Here is a 20,552-nt window from a genome sequence, read left to right as displayed (position 1 = left end):
AAAGAAAAAAATTTTAAAAGCATTCAATTGGAAGTGTTAATATATATTATATTTGAAAAAGCACCGTTCTGATTCTTGTATAAAATCCCATTTTAAATATATTGAGTGTAGAGATAATAAGCAAGTGAATTCTTCACGGAGTTGCGAGACGATATTGCTCTCCAGATTTCAGCCAGGGACTGTTTTCTTCAACTGCGGACTTCCAGTAATCTAAAATAAAATTTAAAGATCAGAAAATTGCAACGAAATGGACAGTTGAATAATTTAATTGAAACGGTAAAAAAAAAGCTAAAATTTTACTAAAATAAATCCTAAAACTATAACATTAATCATTAAAAATAAATAACTATCTCTGAAACATATTTATCTTCTTTAATAATGGATAATGGCAAAGTGAATGACTTATTAAATTCTGGAGAGGCCCAGCGCTGCCGCCGTATTCCTCGGGCAGCAATCTTTGCGGAACTTTAGTCTCGAAAAACTCTTTGGATGATCCTTTGTGCACAAGAGTTCTGGACTTCAATTTTTCATCCATGAAAGATTTGAAAATATTGATCACTAAATTAACGTATACTGGAGCATTGACGAAATTTAGTGACTGAATCCGAAGGGGATAGCAGCCCTGCCAGGCATGAGTCAAACGTTTGATAACACTTGGAGTCATCTGCAGAGCATGATCTAGCGACACTCCAGTCATATCGAAGATCGCTGATATACCATAGACTGATGCAGAAACGTGATCTTTTAAGGCCAAGTCGAGGATCATCAAACCTGCCTGTCATTTTTTAAACATCAGTCGGTTAATCTCATGATAAATGAAAAATATTTCATCAACAATTCCTATCTGAAAGATTCTAGTTAAGACGCAATTATTTTTATTTCTATCATGCCAATATAGATATCATTTTTATTCTTCATCATTATGTTTACCTTAATAACATTTGCTATAGAGTGCTGTGCAGGATTGTGAATGCACACACGGAGAATAACAACAATTCTTCCATCATCGTCAACATCTTTCAAAGGTAAGAAAGGCCTGAAAAGGAAGAAAGGTTTTTTCCCTTCAGGTTAATTAATTGTTAGACCTCTAATTAACTACAAGCAAATAAATCACAAATAAGGTAATGACAATAGAGCTTTAAAATATTTATTTGGAATGTTGAAAAAGTGACTTGAACTGGCTGAATCTTTTTAATCGAGCGTTTTCATCCTTGTTTCCAGTCATTCCATTTCAATATTAGCTGGTATAAAAGTCAATATATCAATTTACCCCAGTTCAAATAAATTCTGCATTTCCGGCAACAGTGGATCTCTATTGGCGAACCAATCGGCTGACGCGGTTCGTTGTGCATGATAATTGTACATTTTCTTTTTGGCCCTTTCAACGTCAAACTTGCAAACTCTCAGGAATCTCTGAATTGTGAAATCATCTGCAATTTACAAATTCGAACCTCGTCATGTGCCAGTGTTTAATTGTAATTCATATTTTTATTCTCATAATTTCTGTTTTTAATCTCGTAATGCACCCGACTAGAAACATTAAATGTTTTATAGAATATTAATAAATGATAAATTAAATATAAATTGAGAAAATATTATTATATTATTATTTCATTCACCTGTTGGAGCGCGAAGACTCTCGTGTGATTCAATCCACTCCCTCACCTTTTGAATTTTCGAAGGTGCATCCTCCCGTTCATTCAAAACATTCGCGGCGTATTGTTTTTGTTTATCAGTCAGTTGATAATCACTAATACCATTTGCAATCGAACTCATCTCGATTATATCAGAATGACAAAAAAAAAACTCTTTGCCGAGAAAATATAAACCAGTAATTGAGTTGCGAAATCACAAACAACTCATCTCTATTTACTCCATAATTTCAATAATGAACACTTCAGAGAGCAATCAACAAATGTTTCCTGTGGGAAATTTCCTCGATGTAATAAAGATCAGCTCAGTGAAATAAGGAATTGACATTTGACTCTTTTTTTCTTGTCAATCCAGTTAATAATTACTCTAGTCCGATAATAAGTAGTCGTAAGTGAAAGCGTTGGAGGACTTTTTCGCAAATTGTTGCCTCTTGATGAAAAATGTATTCCGATACTTTTCTTTATCGACTAATAGAAAAAACAAATTTATTATTTGAAGATAATATAAAAAAATGTTATTTCACCATTGAAATGCGATCGTTGGGCGGATGTTTCTATCAGGAACAGTAGAAATTCAAGTAAACTGCAGTTATGACTTTTGTCCAGTGCAAGGAGTAGAAGCATCACTTGTACTGTCCAACGTGCACTGATTGCGATTGTTATATATACACATATCCCACGCGCACATGCCCCATCGTCATTATTTTCATCGACATGCAGATTAGATTATTGCTTTAATTCAGTTGATTACGATGAAGAGTACTTAATGTCCTCTTCATCTTGATTCAAATGATTTTTTCCACTCGATGATGAAATCGACCGTATGACCGTGGAATTAAATTTTACTTAATTGATTATTCATAATTATTGGGTTAATTGTGGCCAATTTCGCGAGAGTCAATTGAGAGATTAATTTTTGCTATTAGCCCTCACTGCAAGATACAGCCAGCTGTTAGCATCTGCATCTGCAAAAATATGTCTACTGAACTGCGGCAGTTGATACTAGTGAACAATTGCAAATAGTATTCATTTAATCCAACCAACGGTAACTTAGAAATTCTTTGTATCGAGCTATTTGTCAATTTCAGACAGGCAAACGATACTTTATAAGTGCGAACACACGATTAGAATTATCTAAAAAATTGTGCTTATGATAATTATCCTCTTTTAGAAGAAGCAAGTAAGATTTTTTGTCAGCTATTTGATCGGCCATAAATAATTGCTTCTAAACTTAAATACCAAATTTATTTTACTAGTATATATGACACGCTACGGGTGCCTACGCTCACATGTATGGGTTGTGATCATTAGTAATGTATCTAATTTTAATACTAAAAGTCCTTTATCTCTTCCAATATATTAAAGGAGAGTGTAGGGATTGTGAGAAAGTCAAATTTGAATTAAAAAAAAAACAGCCCCCCAGAGACCAGAAGAATTACCACTAATAATTGGCCTATAAATTACCATTAATTGTATTTATTAGATTTTGTATTTATTATAATTAGATATATTTGAAAATGACTCCCGAGGTTATTTAAACCGATCAGAATGTAATTTTTAATGAGAACGGACCTAGATGAACATTAATCTTCTAATTTAGATGAAAATTAATCTCGCAGTCTTAGCCTATGCATTCAGGCGAGATTTCATCATGGAGATGGTAATTTTCACATCCACTTTTATTAATGAACCAAATACTAATGCAAATTTTAATTTGTAAACAATATAAAAAGCAGATTGTATGAACACAGGATTCTAGGGCAATTTTTCCCCGGACAAAATTTCTCTCAAAAAACAAAAATATCATTTCGGAACGAAAATTAGAGAACAAGAACGAAAAAATGATGATGTAAAGAAAAAAAAAATCCTCCACTACAAGACATTCAATTGCCAGATCACACAAAAACATGGAAATACAAATGATTATTCTCCAAATAATTGAAATAAATGAATGAACAATTGTCAATTCACACAAACAATAGCAATACAAAATCTCAACATAATGTCTCGTACCAGCGAAACTCAACGCCAATTAATTTTCAAATAAACTGACATGAATCATAATATACAAAACCCACCAACTTCCAACACTTCCACTCAGCCTTCAATTAAGCCAAAAAATAACGGCAATACAATAATTAATATGATGCGATATGCAATCCTCTTCAAATACCCAATCATATCCTTAGGATCATAACAATTGATTTCTTTTCCTGGAAGGATTTTCGGAAAATTTTGTCCAGGGAAATTTGGTCCGGGGAAATTTTTTTCGGGGAAATTGTGTCCAGGGAAAAAGTGAAGCACAGCTCACTCTATAGTCCAAGACTAGTTAAGGCTACTGACAATTGATTACTTTTTCGCTCCTCCGGTGAGGATTGACGGCTAACCGTACCCACGTACTCAGACCGTATTCGCATCGCTGCACGCAGTTTAATACTTCTTAAGCGTTACTTGACCCGCGAGCCAAAACGCCATCTAGGTCGGCCATGATACTACATAAATTCAAATGACTCTACCATAGTTCTCACTATAGTCAAAAGACTAATTAGTTGGATAGTACTTGTAAACATACTTTACCGTACTTGTAAACATCGGGTATCACTCCACCGCAAACTTACGAGAGTATTTCAGCGTAAACTAAAGATAAATGAACAAATCTTGTATCAAATAAAAGATCTGGAATCGCAAATTAGCGTGATAATATATAGACAGTAATTGAGCAAGTTACACCAATAAACAAAGGGTGGCCTTGCGATATTCCTTAAAACTGATACAAAAACAACTGGGTTAGTAGTCCTATGCCGAACGCGGTAGGCCTCAGTCACGGTGAATCAGTCATACGATTAACATGAGAATCTACGAGGTCGATGAAATGTGTCGTGATTCCGCGAAAGTCGTGAAGTTTCTGCAGGACTGACATGTGTTAATGAGTGAGATGAAGTGCCCAAAGTGTAGTGCTGATATGGCTTACGATGACCATAAGAAGGTGTTCCGGTGCTCTAAGAGGAAAACCGCCTATCATGCTCGCAAGAAAAACATCAGTGTGAAGTGTGAAGGGTATATTAGCCTAACACATGGATCATGGTTCTGGAACATCCACATCCCGCTCACGACAGTTGTAAGGTTTATTTCCTTCTATTTAATGCTCAACCCACCTAGGCAAGACTACCTAACCTTTGAGTTAAGATTGTCAGCAAGCACAGTAGTTGATTGGTCTAACTATGTGAGGGAAACCCTAATTGGCTGGTGCGAGGAACACACAGTTCAGTTGGGAGGACCCGGAAAAATAGTCGAAATAGCTGAGACCAAAGTCCCCACAGAAAATATAATCGCGGCCGCAACGTTGAAGGCAAATGGGTACTTGGGGCTATAGAACGAGGCACTAAAGCCCATGCTGTTAGAGTGGTGAGGACAGGATGGCAAAAACCTTAGTGCACATTATAGAAAGAGGGGTTAAACCTGGAACGATTATCATTTATGATCCATGGAAGTCATACAACCAACTAAGCAAGAAGGGATACAAACACCTCACCGTTAACCACTCTATCAATTTTGTGGATCCTGTGACTGGGGCACACACACAAAGCATAGAGAGGGCCTGGAGAGATCTCAAGGACACTGAGCAGAAGTACGGAGCGGTAGAACAACACTTTCACGGTTATCTATGTGAGTACCTGTGTATGAGTAGGAATCCAGTAAAAGGAAATGATACCGCTGCGGCCATTGTTATCGTGAAAATCTGTATATTTTCTTTTCATAATCATCATATGCGAGTTCGTTCTTGTGTCTAACTCCATCGATTGGAGACTCTAGAGTACAGTGAGAGAATCGAAGAGTATGAGGAAGTTATGCTCTTTATATTGAAGAGCTGCATCAAGTGCCATAGTGCCATTTAGACGTAAAACCGTGCGCTCTTTGTAAAGTTGAATAGTTCGGTTTTGCGGCACGTTAGCACACTACTACGTCGCCCTAACATGAGCTAGGCCCGGATCCTTACTTCTCATCAAACTTAGTTAAATTTCGCGGATGGGCGGTTTATCTTCCCTGCCGCCACCAAGCTCTGTTTCGAATTATTGTAGCTCTGCCTAGATTGGGTTACAGATTAAATTTCAAGTCCGGCTTTATGAAATGCGATCCTTGCTGCTGCCTGATCTGATCGCTCGTGGGAAGGCGATCTCCTGGTATTGCAATCTTGTCACCGCTAAGACTGGGCAGTCGCATAGAATATGTAGACTATCCTCCGATTCCCTTTTACAAAATCTGCACAGAGCGTCCTCGCTCATGCCTATGATTTTGCAACGGACCATGGCCTGTGAGAAGCCTGATCGTTGGAAGGAGCAGCCTGCAAAGGCCGCACCACCCTTTCCCTTTGTCCCCTCCGGTAGAGAGAGGATTTGGGATCTAATTAGTACGTTCAGGCCCTTTATCCCTTCTTGGGTAATCTTCTGATCTGGGTAGTTCTCTGGTATGAGCACAAACCTGATCATCTTTTTTGCGACCTGTGAGAAAGTAGCCTTATTGGCTCTTTCACAGGTCTCAATGTTTGATCGCTGGAAGTGCTGTGTGCAGGTGCTAACCTTTTCATAGCCTTCACCGTCTGGCGGCTCCTCTCGCTGCTCGTTTGAGTAGGCGATTTTTTCTGTTCTCTTTCTTAAAGTGTCGCCTTGCTACTCCATTGTATTTGATCCTGTTCTTCAGCAGTCCAGAGATCTCTTGGTATTCCGTGTGGCTCTCGTTAGCCCCAGACGAACTTTGTATTTCTGTGTTCTCGTCCATGCAAGTCCCACGAGTACTGTTCCGGAGGCATTCGTAGACCTTTTCTTCATTGAGGCTTATTTTCCCACGATTTTGTGAAATATAGTGAGCGTTAAAATCCCCCACCGGGAGACAGTTTGCATGTTGTCCCGCTGTATTAATTATTTTCTCCCAGTAGTCCTTGCGAAGAGTCCCCTCTGCTGGATGACGATAGCAGAGGTACACTTTAAGTTGGGATTGAACATTGGTAATTTTAACGGCCACCATCTCAATTTTTGGATTAGACAGATCAGGGTCGTCCAGTCGTTGAGTCCTCAGGTTTCTCTGCAAAATGATCGGCAATCCACCAGTTCTGACTGCCTGGTCAATTCTCATTGTCGCAATTTCAGGAAAATTGTATTCTCGTTGATCTAGAGGATCTAGATGAATTTTAACAGATAATTATGTGTCTGTGTTTACAGAGGCAGCCAGAAAGTCTTAGTTGTGCGCTTGAAATCCTCTCACATTCCAAAACATAATTCAGAGAAGTTTATGTTGTTTTTTTGTGTAATTTGTAACGCTTTTGCCAGGTGCAGATCTTTGCTTGCCGCGATTGCTGTCCACATCTATACCACCCTAATCCTAAGCCTCCTAACTTCGTCACAAATGACAACTTTGTTAACTCAGTATCATCTCAGGACGAGACCGGACCTTTAACCTGCGGCTTGATGCAACCCTTAAAACCGCGTTTTTTGTATTGCTCCGATCCCCTAACTGGCCCCTTCATACTCCCACTTGTAAGTACACGTGTAGTGTGTTTTCTCTAGATTCGCTAAGTGCTCCTCCTGGCGATGCGGTGCTAGGATAAGAGTACGTGTCTACGCTGCTCAGTATGCAGATTTTGAAGAGAAGGCAGGGTCCGAGGATCTACTCGACTTCGCATGGTTATTAATATTCTTTATTCTTGAGGTATAACTCCTCTTCTCTATTCACTCAGTCAGGCGGGACAATACACTAATCACACCCACTCTCCTTACTCCGTTACTTTCTATCGCTATTTCTATTCCGGTCTACACCGATTATGTTTTATTTGCTGTGACTCAAACGGGCGACATCGGGACAAGAACGGGCTCGGTCGCAGGGCCTCGCAGGTCGACTTCTGCACACGTCCGAACGTTGCCGCGGTTCACCGACGACTCTCTCATTCTCCACCGTTTCCTCTTCTTCCGCTCGCATCAGCCAGGACCAGAGGATGATCTGCGCGATTTGCCTCGGAAGATTTTTCGGCTGGTTACTTTTCTCATTTGGGTACCCCGCAGCGGTGGGTTTCTTCATGCCACAAGGCCGGCCATCTTCGGCGGTCCATCCCCACGAAAGGTGGGAGTGCAGGCTATCACTGCGACTTAACCGTACGTCTTGTCCTCCACAGTTCCTTGTCTGGTCTGCAGTTTCTGTAGCCTCTAGCAAGCCGGGCTTCTGAAACGCGAGGTATCTTTTCTGGGCACATAATTCTGCCGATAACTCCTGGGCACGTAATTCGACAGATAACTCCCGGCCACTCCACGGTATCCTCCGATACTTGCTTTCCCCTTGGATGGATTAATTATATTAAGTGTATTGTCGTGATTCTATTGTACTTTTATGCGGTGCATTTGCTATATTTTCCATATCTTGGCCTTCCTATTTTTATTCATTCACACTCTCATTCATACCACTCTATCCCACCTGCCATTACAGATTTGCTAATGATGCAGAATGGTCTGAAACGTTAAAATACGAAAAACTTTTTGCGAATCGGATTTTGAGAAAATGGAACAATAACAGGACAAAAAAAATTCAAAAAGATCTGCAATTTTATCACATCACAGATCCTAACTAAACCTAGCACTGGCCGCAGAACTCGCTGAAGCCGTATAATAGTTTCGGATAAAGAGCCATTTATTTTTTAAGCATTTTTTGCAAATATGTGCAACACTCTTGGCTCGATTCAACTTTTTCTTTCAAAATATTGACCTCAATAGTCTCCACCTAGATCAATGGAACCCTATATAGTCATTGGTACAAAGTTTCCGAGATATTTTTACCTTTCTGTTTTTTCGAAAAGATCGTTGTCCGCTCTAATTTAAAAAACCAACAGGCAGCAAGTTTCTTCTTATGAGCACAATGTTTCCTATTGAAAATGGGGTGGGTCGGATGATTCCTTTAAGGGATACGGCCATTTTTCTTTTTTTTTCCAAAAAATCTTTGCCGGAATAGCTATGGATTCATTCGGAAGCTACCAATTATATTGATAGGAGTAAGAAATGCGAGAAAAAACTAACAAATAAAGTAATGGTTAAATGTCTCCGGCTCAAAAGTCAACTACATGTTTTTTCATCGTTTTGGAGTTATAATGTTTGGCCTCATTATAACTCCAAAAATAATTGAGATAGGAACCTGAAGTCATGTAAGACTTTCGGTCTCATGATAACAAAGTTTGGGATTCAAACTCAGCGGAATCACTAGTTTCTGAGATATTCCACTTTCTATACAAAACTTTTTGCAATATTTCAAAAACTACGCGCCCCACTTGATTTTTTTCCTCATAATAATAATCCATACGGATTTTTATCAATTTCTCAAGATGTTCCCTCCAGAGTTTTTGCTTTAGAATCTTGAATACAAATCCTATTTTGAAAAGAGAACCGAAATAATTTAGGAGCATAATTTATAGCGCGCGAGTTGAGCAAAAAGATTGTACAAAACGGCTATTCTCGATTCAAACTCAATTTTCTGCGAGAACGGCGTAGAAACAGTTTTCGAAAGAGTAGGATGCATCCACATTTTGGACGAATTTAAATCATCTAAAACCAACTTTTTCAAACAGTTGTTAAACATTTCTTCAAGGACATTTTCGCAATATTCTGCCAATGTGCAAGGCCTTAAAAACAGTTTATTGGAGTATAACAAAGATATACGTTTCAGATGATATTGGACCATCTAAATGTAACATTCAGAGTTTTTCTCTATGTTATCAACAATTTTTGTTCCCGAAACGGGAGCATTGTAATCGTGCAGAAATAAGTTTTTGTTTTTTTGTGTTGGATTAATCCATTATGGTCCAAAAAGTTCGAAAATGCAATTTTTAGACCCTGTCCGTACGTATGTATGTATGGGTGTATGCATGTGACAAACGTTTTTTTCAATTTTTTAAAATTTTTTTGAATTGCGCGCGACTTGATGCATGCAATCAAGTAATTTTTTTTTTAATGTAGTCACTGTCGAGTTCTATCCATCCACATTAATTCGAATTCGTTTCGATTGGTATAATTTTTTTTTTCAATTTTTCAATTTTTTTTGGAAATTTCGGATTTTGACGATAATTGAAAAAAAAATTGATTTGAATCAACTCCTGGATGGCTTGAAAAATTCACTCAAGTGTCTTTTGAACCGAGTTCGAAGATGAAAGTGATAGCGACAATAGTTGTTTATTTTTTATTATTTTTTCTTTAATATTGAAATCTCTTCCATATCTCGGAATTTTATGCTCAAAAGGATTTCAACTAGAGTTTTTAACATCACTTTCGATACCAGCAATACCAACAGTACCTAGTGATGTGACATCTATTACCGTCATTACAAATTCAAAATCTTATGTCATTGTTCTTGAATGTGAGTTTTGTGATGGTTTCTTTGCACTCGTTATGTTTGATTCATTTGATTGGGTATGCATAATTCGTCTACAACAATATCTCATCCAAATTTGAAAGTAATGTGAACAATATTATACAGCCACTTAGTTTTAGAAATCAGTTCTAGAACTCTTGGAAGGGAATTAATTATCATTATCAATATAAGTGGCAATGATAACAATGTAAATCATTACATTGTTATATCAATTATATATTGTGAATAACCGTTCGGGTGCGAGTTGCTAATTCATTAGCAAAGAAAACTATATGATATCAATTACCACAGCATATCCTATTTGTTTCTTCAATACCATTGGTAAATTCGTGCGAACACTTTCTCGCAGGATAACGATTCTCAATGCTGCTAACGACTTTTAAACATGTATCTGTGAGTTTTTAAGCAAATCTATTAACGCCTTTATAAGTAAACATTGCAATTAGTTTTTTATCTTAGACTGCATTATTTACAACGTTTTGAACGTACAAGCTGAGTTTCAAGGCATTGATGAGATTTCGACAATAAGAACATTTTTTCTTTCGACAAAATTTCAGTAAAAATCACTCGAAATCGGGTTCAGATGATTCGAAACGCTTTGAAATGTGAGGATTCATCGTCCCATTGAAAAATGTTTGTATGACCTTCTTGCACAAAATTAATGTTTAATCAGAAAAAGTATGTACGACTGTTTGCTCAATACGTGCGATATCTATGATTTGTGTATTAGGTGTTATAGTTCAAGAGGAGATTCATTCGGTCACATTTATCTAAGTCATACTAGCAATAAATTGGTAGAAAGTAAAATGGAAGAAAAACACGTAGAGTAGAAATGATGCTGCACACTGCTTGTTTTCCCATAAAATTGAAACTCCCGTTTATTTTAAATCCGATTGTCTTGATACATGCTTTATAAATTTTTTTTTATGAATAAAATGCGTATTCATGCGAGATATATGGAAGATCATAAGTTCTCTGTGTTGGAAAGATCCAAAAGACTTGATGAAGGTCTTAATCGGCTATAGCACGTGCAACTGGCAGAGGGTACAAACCATTTTTTTTATTTCACTCCTTATTATGCTCGTCTGACTATCTGCAAAAAAAATCATCAGTTCCGCGGTGAGTGAGGTGGAAAACAGAAAAATGGAATTACCAAGAAATGCATTTTTAGGAAAGGAAATGATTTATTAATGCAATTTGCGTGCAATCATGCAATCACTATCTTACTCGGTAAATTCCACGTTCGCCTGATCACTGTTTTGCGTACGCATCATGGAATGAATGAACACGAAAACCAAATTAATGTCGAATCGGTGAGTTATGCGTATTTTCAACCCGTACCACCGAGAAAAATAGTACATTATGCATCAAGCGTAAAAGTCAGTGCTTTCCTGCTCGAGGCGCACATGCTATTTTATATCTGTGCCTTCGGCTTAATCCTTCGGAGATTGCCTTACGTTATGTCTGCATGTGTGTGTGTAAACCCGTCGTGAGAGCCATCTATAGCGGGGAGCAAAACAGGGTGCTGTAATAATTATTTTACATTTAGGTCAATAACTCAGCAGAAATGAAGGGTCTATGTAGTTTCAAAGAAAAATTACAAATAAAACCTTTTCTCCTGTAAGACTGATGAAATTTAAAATTATGAAATGTCTTGTATTTCATCTTGTAGAATTTTTCACGCTGTTGAGTGTGTCATAGCGCAATTTGATCGCTTCAATTATTATTTACCTTAAGATACCTTTTAAATTTCGTTTTCTACTTTTTCCTTCTAACAATGTTGAGAATCAAATTTTCAATTAATCGCAACAAGTTCTATATATTTTTCTTAACTAAATAGGATATGTGGAAGGCAGAGTGCAAGGGATTTTCAGAATTCGAGTGAAAACTATTTCGGAGGGATATTTCTCTTCGAGACTGTCTGCAGAAACCGTAGTCATCAATTGTATTGCACTTGACCGATTGGTCGGATTTGACCGTAAAATTACGGGAGGGACGGGGCGTCGTCAAAATTTCCAAATGTATTCCATTTCTCGATTTCAAAATGTTCTTTTGGAGCATTAAATGCAGACGTGCTTAGTAACCAAGTGACAGTTCAGATTTTCTGCTTGAAGTAATTGGTGATTGTGCATAGTGATTCTATCATAGTGTCAATCATTTACTCATTTGTGTTGTTGTATACCCCAACTCTCAGTTATTTCTAAAGGATAAACCATCTTATTACTCGGGTAGTTCCCCAACAATTTAGAATAATTACTTTATTTCTCACGTAGTTCCCCAGCAAAATACAGTATAAGAAAGACTCATTCATCAGGGGACTTACCCCAATAATCATTAAACACTTCGATAAATGAAACCCTGGGCCTTTCCCCAATGAACTCCAATTCCCCCATTGACGTCACAAACCTAGCCGTTCTAAAACCCTTGATGTCCAAAATATGGACATATTCGCCATTTTTCCTTTCTTTCCCCTTCCACTCACCAATCCGCCCTTAGTTACATTTAAATGAGGGAACTTCTATATTTTAAGTTAGAATTAGTTTAGCAAGGTTAACGAATAGATCAGAACCTCTGTACAATCCAGACGAAATTGCTCGAATCAGAGTACCTCAAGTCTCACTAGTTGTTAATCATATATACATTTTCGTGAATAAAAGTATTAGTTAATTTTAAAGTTACCTCAATGTACTTTTTATTCTACGGAATCCAACAAAATTTGGCGACGAGGATGGGATTGGTCTAACTCTTGTGAAAAAACCAGTGCATTCAACGGAATATATAAATTCCAACCTGGACATAAGTGACAGTATTGTGTAAAATTAGACCATCACCAACATCTCTTTAAGGATCAACGGTCCCAGGATTGGATTCTTATCTGAAATTAGCAACTTCAGCACCAGCCGGGAGTTATCCAACAACAACTGTGAGTACTGACACTCAGATATGAATTGTATCTTCGACTGAGATTGCCCCTTAATCCATAAATCCTTAACTCACAAAAATGGATGAAGTTCCAATCAATCCAAATATCCAAATTCCTCAAAATGAACAATTCCAAAATCTTCAAAATCCCACGAACAATCAGAGTAGACAACATCCAGGAGAGGAGTTGACATTAAACTTCCTTACAAAATTAATACCAAACCAATTTGACGGGAATCGATTACAAGTGCGTAGTTTCGTGAAACAAATCGACGGAGTGTTTGAACTCGCAACACAATTCCAAAAACAACCCTTATTATTATTTGTCAAAAGTAAAATCACAGGAAAGGCTAGAGAACAAATCGACATCCACTGTAACCTCACAACATGGGAAGAAATTTCTGATTTGTTATTAAATTTATACCAAGATAAAAAATCTATGGATCAATTGTTAGAAGAATTGAATCATATTTCTCAAGGTCGCAATGAGACCGTATCACAATTTTATCAGAGACTCGAAGAGTATTCTTCACGAATTTTAGCCGCGATTCACGCATCCGAAACAGATGAAAGCACTCTAAAAGGCCGTATCGCAATGACAAATGACATGACAAGGAATCGGTTTATCTACCACACTCATGCTCCAATCTCTCAAATGTTAAGATATCGAGATTTTTCGACTATGAATCAGGCACTTACCGCCGCATTGACAGAGGAAAAAGCCCTTAGAAACAAGTATAACTTTCAAAATCAACAAAATTGCCACCACTGTAATCGCACAGATCATTCATCTCAAGATTGTCAAGTTAAAAACCAACAGGTTACACATTTCTCGCGAACAAACAGAATGCGTTTGGTAAATTTCTCAAGTGCCAATGGCCAAAATCCTCAAAATTCCAGAACCTCCCAAGTCAATCAAAATGATTATCGAACTAACAAAGCTCAATCAAACGTCAACCAAATTAATTTACAATGTAATTATTGCAAGAAAATTGGGCACACTATTTCTGAATGTAGGAAAAGAATTTGGGTAAATAATCAACGAGGAAATGGTGGAAACAACCCCAGACCCCCTCAGCATCATAACTCCAACCGACAAAATCCCAATCAAAAAAATTCTAACCACTCAAATTACCAGAATCAAAATCAAAATCGAGGGAATCATAATGCCCAGATTCATTATCACAATCAGACTCCACAACCTCCACATAATACTTCAAATTATAACGAATTCCCTATGAGTCAAGGAGTCAGTAATGAAAATCAAATATCTAATAATTCAAACGAAATTCATCAAATCACGCAGGAATTCGGTAATTTCCTTCAAATGAACATCCCCACGATTTCTAATAATCTAACATACGTATTGTTCCAATGCCCAAATGCAAGAGCTGGAAATAAAACGCTCAAACTCTTGCTGGATACAGGCGCAGCAATATCACTTCTCAAAACATCAGCCCTAAACCAATTCAGTATCACAGATCCCGAAATTATTACATTAAACGGGATAACACCAAACGCTCCTATTGCCACTATCGGTGGAACGAATATCCAATTACAACATGAAAAAATCGCTCTCAACTCTAAATTCCACTTAATTCATGATTCGACTAATATTCCCTTCGATGGATTATTAGGTTTCGACTTTTTCAATGCCCATAAATGCAAAATTGACTACGAAAACTCAAATATCAAAATCGCATCAATCATGCAGCCAATTCCCTTGTTTCAAAATGTTCCCCAACCCAAAAATAATTCGATGATCACAATCAGCGCACGATCAGAAATGATCACTCGAGTGAGTATAATAAATCCTCTGGGACTAAAAGAAGGCGTAATCTCTTGTCAAAAATTTATCAATGATCCCAGTCTTGTAATTCCTAACGCAATCGTCGAAATCAATGAAAATGAAGCACTCACCACAATCGTTAACACATCGGATGTAATTAAAACTCTGGAAATCCCAAATCTAACTATTCAATCATTATCAAGAGAAGCGACCATTTTTAAACTCGCCCCTGGACAGAGCGAAAACTCGCCGGAAAATCGAACAAAAATCCTCAAAGAAAATCTACGGTTAGATCACCTAAATCCAGAAGAAAAAGAATCAATAGAGAAAATGTGCGAAGAATTCAATGACATTTTTCACTTACCTACAGACCTATTGACAAAAACTACTGCGGTAACTCATTCAATTAAAATGACTAATGACGATCCAATCTATACAAAAACTTACCGTTATCCAGAAATTCACAAAGACGAAGTGAATAACCAAATCAATAAAATGCTAGAACAAGGGATTATCCAACACTCAATGAGTCCATGGTCAAGCCCCCTCTGGGTAGTACCAAAAAAGTTAGATGCATCAGGCGAACGCAAATGGCGTATCGTAATTGACTACAGGAAATTGAACGAGAAATCAGTCGGTGACGCGTACCCACTTCCCAATATTGAAGACATTCTCGATCAGTTAGGACGCGCCAATTATTTTACAACTCTAGACTTAGCTAGTGGCTACCATCAAATCCCCATGAATCCCCAAGACGCAGAAAAAACTGCCTTTTCGACCCCAAGCGGTCATTATGAATTTACACGAATGCCATTTGGGTTAAAAACTGCACCAGCCACATTTCAACGGATGATGAACAATGTTTTAATGGGGTTAAACAATATACAATGTTTCGTCTATCTCGATGATGTTGTCATCTACGGTTCATCACTTTCAGATCATAATTTGAAATTACAAAATGTCTTCTCAAGATTACGAGATAATAATTTGAAACTCCAACCCGACAAATGCGAATTTCTCAAACAAGCATGCGAATATCTCGGGCATGTAATTTCGAATGAAGGCGTACGAGCCAACCCCAAGAAAATCGCATCCATCAATAACATTCCACGTCCCAAGAACATCAAACACATTAAAATTTTCCTAGGCATGATCGGGTATTACAGAAAATTTATTCGTGATTTTTCTACAATTGCAAAACCACTCACATCATTATTAAAAAACGATGTCCCTTTTATCTGGTCAGAGACTCAAGAAACTGCATTCATAACACTAAAGAAAATCATCACCGAAAATCCAATTCTGCAGTACCCCAATTTTTCAGAACCTTTCATTGTCACTTGTGATGCCTCAAACGTAGGTATCGGTGGCGTATTGTCCCAGCTCAAAGACGGTAAAGACCTACCTGTCTCTTACTACTCCAGAACCTTAAACCCAGCAGAACAAAATTACTCGACAACTGAAAAAGAATGTCTTGCGATCATAAACTGCATCGAAAATTTCAGACCATACCTCTTTGGTCGTAAATTCACTGTTTACACAGATCATCGCGCTTTACAATGGCTATTTAATCATAAGAAGCCCTCATCTAAATTAGTACGATGGAGAATCGCGTTAAACGAATATGATTATGAAATCAAATACAAGCCGGGAAGAGTAAATTCCAATGCTGATGGCCTCTCAAGACTTTTCCCCGAGGACGAAAATCCAGACCTAAACGAAAAATCAAACCCAATTCAAGTTAATCACATTTCTAAGTCAGAATTCAATTCCAAGGATTTTATCAAATTCCACTATACTAATCAAGATGTTATCGAATTCCCCAAGGAAAATAATCCACTGACAAAAATTCAAAACCCTGTTGTCCTCCTTTGGTCTCAAGATCTCGATGAGAGTAATCAATACTCTGATTATATTTCAAACAACTTCGACACAAGAGAATTGAAACCTGGAATCAACGAAATTAATCAACTCAAAAGCAACAATCAAACATTCTACCTATTATATGCTAGAAATTTCCATCACGATAAATTTAAATATGGAGATATTTTTGAAAGTTTGCAAAATCTAAGAAAATCAATTGGTAATAAACCATTCGTCTTTGTTCCTCCATTGAAGAGTCCCAACATTCAAACACACCTTTTAAATGAAATGTTAAAGTTCGTTTTTCCCAAGTCTGAAATTAAACTATTTAATATCGCGAAAATCACCCCCAAAACTAGAGAAGAAATTAAAGTCATTCTCGAAGAAAATCATTGCAGCAAACTAGCCGGGCACTACGGTTTCAATAAGACGTATGGAAAAGTCAAGGAACGTTATTACTGGACTACTATGAAAAGTGACATCAGAAAATTCGTAAAGATGTGTCACTCATGTCAATTAAATAAAACAAATTTTAATCCAACGAAACAGCCTATGGCAATTACCACCACATCAGATAGACCATTTCAACGATTAGCCATTGATATTGTAGGACCCTTACCCATCGCACAATCGGGTAATAAATTCATTCTCACTGCACAAGACGACTTGACAAAATACTCCTTCGCTTATGCAATTCCAAATCATGAAGCTAAAACAGTTACACAAGTCCTCATTCGAATTTTTACTAAATTTGGAATTCCCAAGACATTTCTCACTGATCAAGGCACAGACTTCATGTCAAATTTAATCAAGGAATTGACTAAATTATTTAAGACAAGGCATCTAACCACTACTCCCTATCACCCCCAGACAAATGGTGCTCTAGAAAGATCTCATCTCACACTCAAAGATTATCTCAAACATTATATTAAACCAACACAAACCGATTGGGATGAATACCTGCCATTTGCCATGTTTGCCTACAACACATCGATTCATAAATCCACTAATTTCACCCCCTATGAATTAGTATTCGGATCTAAGGCCTATATTCCTTCCTCAATTGCCCAAGAGCCCGAGTTCCATTATTCCTACGACGATTATATTCAATCTCTACAATCGAGACTCAATACATCCTTCAAAATCGCTCGTGAGAATCTTGTAAATGCCAAGGTACGAAGCAAGGAATACTATGATCGGAACCAACATCCCGAGAAATTCGATGTTAACGACCTTGTATGCATCCGAGATCAACAAAGCAAGATCGGATTAAGTAAGAAACTCTCGAAACAATTCAAAGGACCATTTAAAATCATAAAAATTTATGACAATCATACAGTTGACGTAGAAGTAGGCAAAAGAGTCATAAAGTACCACACTAACCTCTTGAAACGGTATTTTTCAGATGATTCCGAAGTTCCTATTACTCCTACTCTCCCTAATCCTAGTTGATTGTTCCCATCACAAAATCTACCCTTTGAACCACTCCAACGCGATATTTTATAATGAAGAAGGAATCGCGCAAATTTCTAATTCCCAAATATTACTCGTAATGCATATCAACCTCACGAATCTAAATCAAGCTCGACAAATATTGACACGTAATTTCGCGTCAACGCAAAATCTCTGCAGATCAATATTAAAGGATTTAACCGAACTTGATCGTGTCAGTTTCCATTGTGAACGCAACATGGAGATCATTAATGACGAAATTCAAAAAATTAAGATAAAAAACGATATTCTGCAACAATTGACCATAGATCCCTCACACCGAAAACGTCGTGGACTCATTAATGGAGTATCCCACGTATTCAACCGGCTTTGGGGTGCACCAGATGCCGATGACGCTAAATATTATAATGATAATATCGAAAAATTATCCAATAATGACGATCCTACTCACAATTTGATAAAAACACAAGGTCAAATTGTAATAAGCACAATCAGAAATTTCAATGACTCATTTAACGCAATAAGAAAACAAGAAATTACGATAAAAAACAATATAAAAAAACTTAATGAATTTTCGACACAAACGACATCTCGACTTTCCAACCTTAATCTAGAAATTATAATGAACGATCAAACCTCCAGATTATTCGCACTATCTTCAATTATCTCGGAAGAATATACTTTGTACATTGAATCCATCGAATCTGCCATACATAATATTATTTCACCTTCAGTGATTACACCCAAAATATTTTACGAAGAATTAATCAAATATCAAGATCAATTCGAATTTGCAATAACGCCAGAATCTCAAAGCCTCGCAATATTTTATAACATTACGAATGTCAAAGTCACAGTTACAAAAAGAGACGTAATTTTCAATCTATACGTCCCATTAGTAACAAAAACGAAATTTAATATTTATCGATTAATCCCATTGCCAATTTTGAATGAAATAGATTCCAATTTTACATATATACAACCAGAGAATGATTATCTCCTTATTTCCCAATCAAAATCCCACTTCCTGAGCCTTCAATCTCTTTCGGAATGCAAGCAGTATCTCAGCAGGAAGTACATATGTTACGGACAACACATCATCAGAACAACAGATCAGCCAAATTGTGAATTACAAATTATGTCCTCCCACATCAATCATCTCCCGAGTTCCTGTAACACTAGAGTTGTCAAAGCAACCACGGAAATCTGGCACTATCTAGACGCAAACCAATGGATATATGTTCTTCAGAAGCCCATCACTCTAACCCTTATCTGTAATGATAAGCCACAAAATCAAATAGAAGACGTAAATCTACAACAATCTGGAATTATTCAACTCAACGAAGACTGTAGAGGCTACACTAATGCCTACATTCTGGAAACCAGTAATCAGGATAAGAAAAATGCGACTCATTATATGATTAACACCAATATTCCTTCCACACTGGACTGCGACGAAGTAAAAGAAGACCATTTAGCACCGCCAATTTTAAAACCAATACAATTAATTAACATTGATTTGAACGATTTAAGATTTACAAACAAGAAACTCCACGAAATCAATGATATCCTATCTTCGAAAATTAATGAAACACCAACCAATACACGCATGTCCTGGTACACAATCATTCTGAGTCTTATTGGCTCCATATTCTTCATCATTTCTACGTATTGCTGCTATCGATGTTGCAATTGTCTCCATATCAAACGACTCTGCTATAACATGACAACCTCACGTCCAAGAGAGTCACTCGCGCCAGTCATAAAAAACTTCGTGAACTGTAATATCGAATCTGATATTCACATGGAACCATTACTACCACAACCGGATGTTATCATCAATCGAGGTAGATACTCATTACCACCAGTCCTCGAGTCATCAAGAACTTCAGAAACTACAGATGAATCAGACTACGACTGTCCACCCCAGATGCAACGTTCCAACTGCCTCAGGACTCGCAGAAGTACAACTCCATTATAAAAAAAAAAGCAATTTAATGAAGAATTATATTCACTCAACATTAAACCAAGTATCGAGATAAGAAAATATTAGTAAAGATAAATCAAGGATAAATTAGTTATTAAGCTTTAAATTAATTTTAAATAGAAATTCCAAGTGTAACTACAATTTTAATCGCTCACTAATAGATTTCAATTCAATTAATATAAACCAGTAAGATCATGTCCTTATACCCGATTATAATTGATTGTAAATGGTATTTCCAATTTTAAATGGGGAGGTGTTGTATACCCCAACTCTCAGTTATTTCTAAAGGATAAACCATCTTATTACTCCGGTAGTTCCCCAACAATTTAGAATAATTACTTTATTTCTCACGTAGTTCCCCAGCAAAATACAGTATAAGAAAGACTCATTCATCAGGGGACTTACCCCAATAATCATTAAACACTTCGATAAATGAAACCCTGGGCCTTTCCCCAATGAACTCCAATTCCCCCATTGACGTCACAAA

General features: G+C 37.0%; 1 protein-coding gene and 1 long non-coding RNA gene across 7 annotated transcripts in view; both read right to left on the bottom strand.

The window, feature by feature from the left end:
• Nucleotides 1–22: 22 nt before the first annotated feature.
• Nucleotides 23–2,646, bottom strand: LOC105269433 (prolonged depolarization afterpotential (PDA) is not apparent). 6 transcript variants are annotated; one of them, XM_011309656.1, is made up of 6 exons: nt 2,019–2,269; nt 1,620–1,922; nt 1,271–1,430; nt 931–1,036; nt 403–775; nt 23–210 (listed from the first exon to the last, which is right to left on the bottom strand). In XM_011309656.1, exons 2-6 carry the CDS (start codon nt 1,774–1,776, stop codon nt 134–136), a joined length of 873 nt encoding a protein of 290 aa, XP_011307958.1. In that variant the 5' UTR covers nt 1,777–1,922; nt 2,019–2,269; the 3' UTR covers nt 23–133. The 6 variants fall into 6 exon arrangements, with proteins under 6 accessions (XP_011307958.1, XP_011307957.1, XP_011307960.1 ...); XM_011309655.1 differs by having other exon boundaries at nt 1,620–2,120; nt 2,177–2,268; XM_011309658.1 differs by having other exon boundaries at nt 2,177–2,268.
• An 8,255-nt stretch (nt 2,647–10,901) lies between these two features.
• Nucleotides 10,902–20,552, bottom strand: part of LOC105269430 (uncharacterized) — a 15,060-nt gene continuing 5,409 nt past the window's right edge. The window contains exon 3 of the long non-coding RNA XR_892440.1: nt 10,902–11,145. This is a non-coding gene — a long non-coding RNA (uncharacterized lncRNA). The remainder of the gene's footprint in view (nt 11,146–20,552) is intronic.

Source organism: Fopius arisanus, unplaced genomic scaffold (assembly GCF_000806365.1).
Source record: "Fopius arisanus strain USDA-PBARC FA_bdor unplaced genomic scaffold, ASM80636v1 scaffold00069, whole genome shotgun sequence".
Classification (NCBI taxonomy): domain Eukaryota; kingdom Metazoa; phylum Arthropoda; class Insecta; order Hymenoptera; family Braconidae; genus Fopius; species Fopius arisanus.
The sequence above is the reverse complement of the archived record's forward strand: the minus strand, read 5'-3'. Positions and strand labels throughout refer to the sequence as shown.